Source organism: Oratosquilla oratoria, chromosome 8 (genome assembly GCF_046742065.1).
Source record: "Oratosquilla oratoria isolate Oo_2021 chromosome 8, ASM4674206v1, whole genome shotgun sequence".
Lineage (NCBI taxonomy): Eukaryota > Metazoa > Arthropoda > Malacostraca > Stomatopoda > Squillidae > Oratosquilla > Oratosquilla oratoria.
Window position 1 is genome coordinate 2445580 of NC_134784.1, and position 2344 is coordinate 2447923.

At 42.4% G+C, this 2344-nt stretch overlaps 1 protein-coding gene across 1 annotated transcript in view; it reads right to left on the minus strand.

Annotated features, from left to right (window-relative positions):
* The window catches only part of LOC143027526 (KRAB-A domain-containing protein 2-like), a 2346-nt gene extending 481 nt beyond the window's left edge, over positions 1 to 1865 (minus strand). The window contains exons 1-2 of the mRNA XM_076188812.1: positions 593 to 1865; positions 1 to 554 (exon numbers count right to left, since the gene is read on the minus strand). The exon at positions 1 to 554 is cut by the window's left edge and continues 481 nt beyond it. Coding sequence (XP_076044927.1) covers positions 1 to 554; positions 593 to 1637 — 1599 coding nt within the window. The 5' untranslated portion in view covers positions 1638 to 1865. The remainder of the gene's footprint in view (positions 555 to 592) is intronic.
* Positions 1866 to 2344: the final 479 nt, after the last annotated feature.

Sequence of the window (2344 nt, forward strand, 5' to 3'; positions counted from 1 at the left end):
TGTCGCAGTTCTGATCGATAGGCAGATATCATGAACCTCTTCAGGCTTTATTAGGGGCTGTTTGATTGCACATAGATCAGCTGCTGTAAATTTTGGCCCAATAATGCCCTCCCGACAACTTACAGTGTGAAGTCCATCATTTTCCTTAAGGATGACCACTAACAGATTTTTAGGATCTGTTGGACCGCGATCGACATCCGGAACCCTCAGCGTAGCACACTGACCAACAGACAATGGTTTGAGCAGGTATTTGCCACGTCTTGTCATCCGTGTTGCTGTCTTGGATTGTCCTAGAGTAGCTGAAACACGGATCTTTTGGAAATTCGTAGCTACTGTTTCTGTCTCTGCATCTGCTTCTGTCACTGCCCCTGTCTCTGCTTCTATTTTTGTCTCTGCTCCTGCTACTGCCCCTGTCTCTGCCTCTGTCGCTGCCCCTGCTACTGCCCCTGTCTCTGCTTCTATTTCTGTCTCTGTTTCTACTTCTGCTCCTGTCTCTGTTGCGGCCGCTGCTCCTGTCACTGCTTCTGCTGTTGCTCCTGTCACTGCTTCTGCCACTGCTCCTGTTTCTGCTTCTGCTTCGGCACCTATCTCTACTTCTGCCGCTGCTCTGTCTCTGATTCAAGAAATGACTCAAGATCTTCCTCAGTAAAAATATTACAGAGAGCTGTACTTGGCAGGATAGATGACCCTAATCCAACCTGTGGATCTTTTCCAAATGTAACTTTGAATGGGCTGTGACCAGTTGTTTCATGGTGGCTGATATTAACTTGCCACTGGACAAATTTGAGACCTACTGACCATTTTCTGCTGTTGTTTTCCCTCATCCAAATGGTCAGTGTATCCTGTATCACTCCATTTAAATGTTCAACAGCACCTTGGCTTTGAGGATGACGTGGACGTCCAGTCACCAACTTCAGCTCTGGCCATAGCACTGAAAGTTCGGCAATTATGGCATTGACAAACTCCCGTCCATTGTCAGACTGTAAAAGAGCAGGTGCTCCAAATGTCAGAAAAATATCTAGCAGATTTGCTGCAACCTCTTCTGCTCTTTTTGATGTAAGTGGCCGCAACACACAAAATTTGCTGAAATGATTTGCATATGTCATGATATACTTGAAGTCTCCATCAGGTAATGTTTGAAAATTAATAAGATCTACCTGGGATCTTGAAAGGATACCATAACTGCGTACTGGTTTTACTACCAAACCCTTTGGAATTGTTCTGGCTTTCTTTTGATGGCAGTGCTCACAGAATGAAATGTAGAGGTAGCATACTTCTTGTGTGATGTTTGACCATTTCTTTTTCACTTCCACAATTGTTTTTTTACCACCTTCATGGCCAATTGCTTCATGGGCTGTTTTAACAATACCAAACATTTCTTCGAGAGATGCCACAAACTTGAACTCGTGTTCATTGTCATCTTTTCTTTTCCGAATGAGTCGGTCAGCATTGCCAACACGCAGGACTTCATAACGTTTCTTGAGGTTATAGTCAAATGCAGAATGAGCTCCATAAGAATTGATTCTTAGCAAATCCTGGATGCACTTATCACGCTGGATGGTGGGCTGGATGACTGCATTCTCAGCCTTGCCCTCCAGTGTTTGACGCAGCTTACGCTCAAAGGCAGCTTGATCCATAGTGCATAAACACAAACTGAAACAAGCAAGACAGGACAAAGAAAATACTTAGTCTGGAAATAGTACAGTGATTAGTTATTCAATTCATATTAGATAATGGCAAACAGTAAAAGAAACAAGCATTTTAAGAACAATGAGAGCAGGTGTGTGCTCTGGCGCCCAAAGTTGCTAGAGCACACACCTGCTCTCTGCTGCTGTGGTTGCCAGACTGCCGGCCAGCCAACTCAATGCTGTGACCCGCCATTGGCTAAAACACACACACAAACTACACCCATCATTCGTCAGCTGGTGCGGCCTCAGCATTCAGTCAACATTAGGCAAAATACCCTTGCCTAATATGAAAATCTTGCTTAAAGTGAACATTAGGCAAGTTTTTTGCCTATTGTGAACATTGCGCAAATTAAGTTGCCTAATGTACACATTAGGCAATTTTCTTGCCTAATGTCTACATTAGGCAATTATCCACATTATGCGTAACATATATATAAATATATATATATATATATATATATATATATATATGCAGAAAAAACACTGGTAAATAAGAAACGTAGTCCGAATGCTTTCGTCTATTTAAGATATCATGAAGGGAATACAGTAAAGGACATAAAGAAAGTATATATAGAGAAGTAAAAACATTTTAGGGAACGCGGAAAGATGAATCACACAAGCTTGGGAAATTTACCAACAGTCCTCAGGTCACAGAT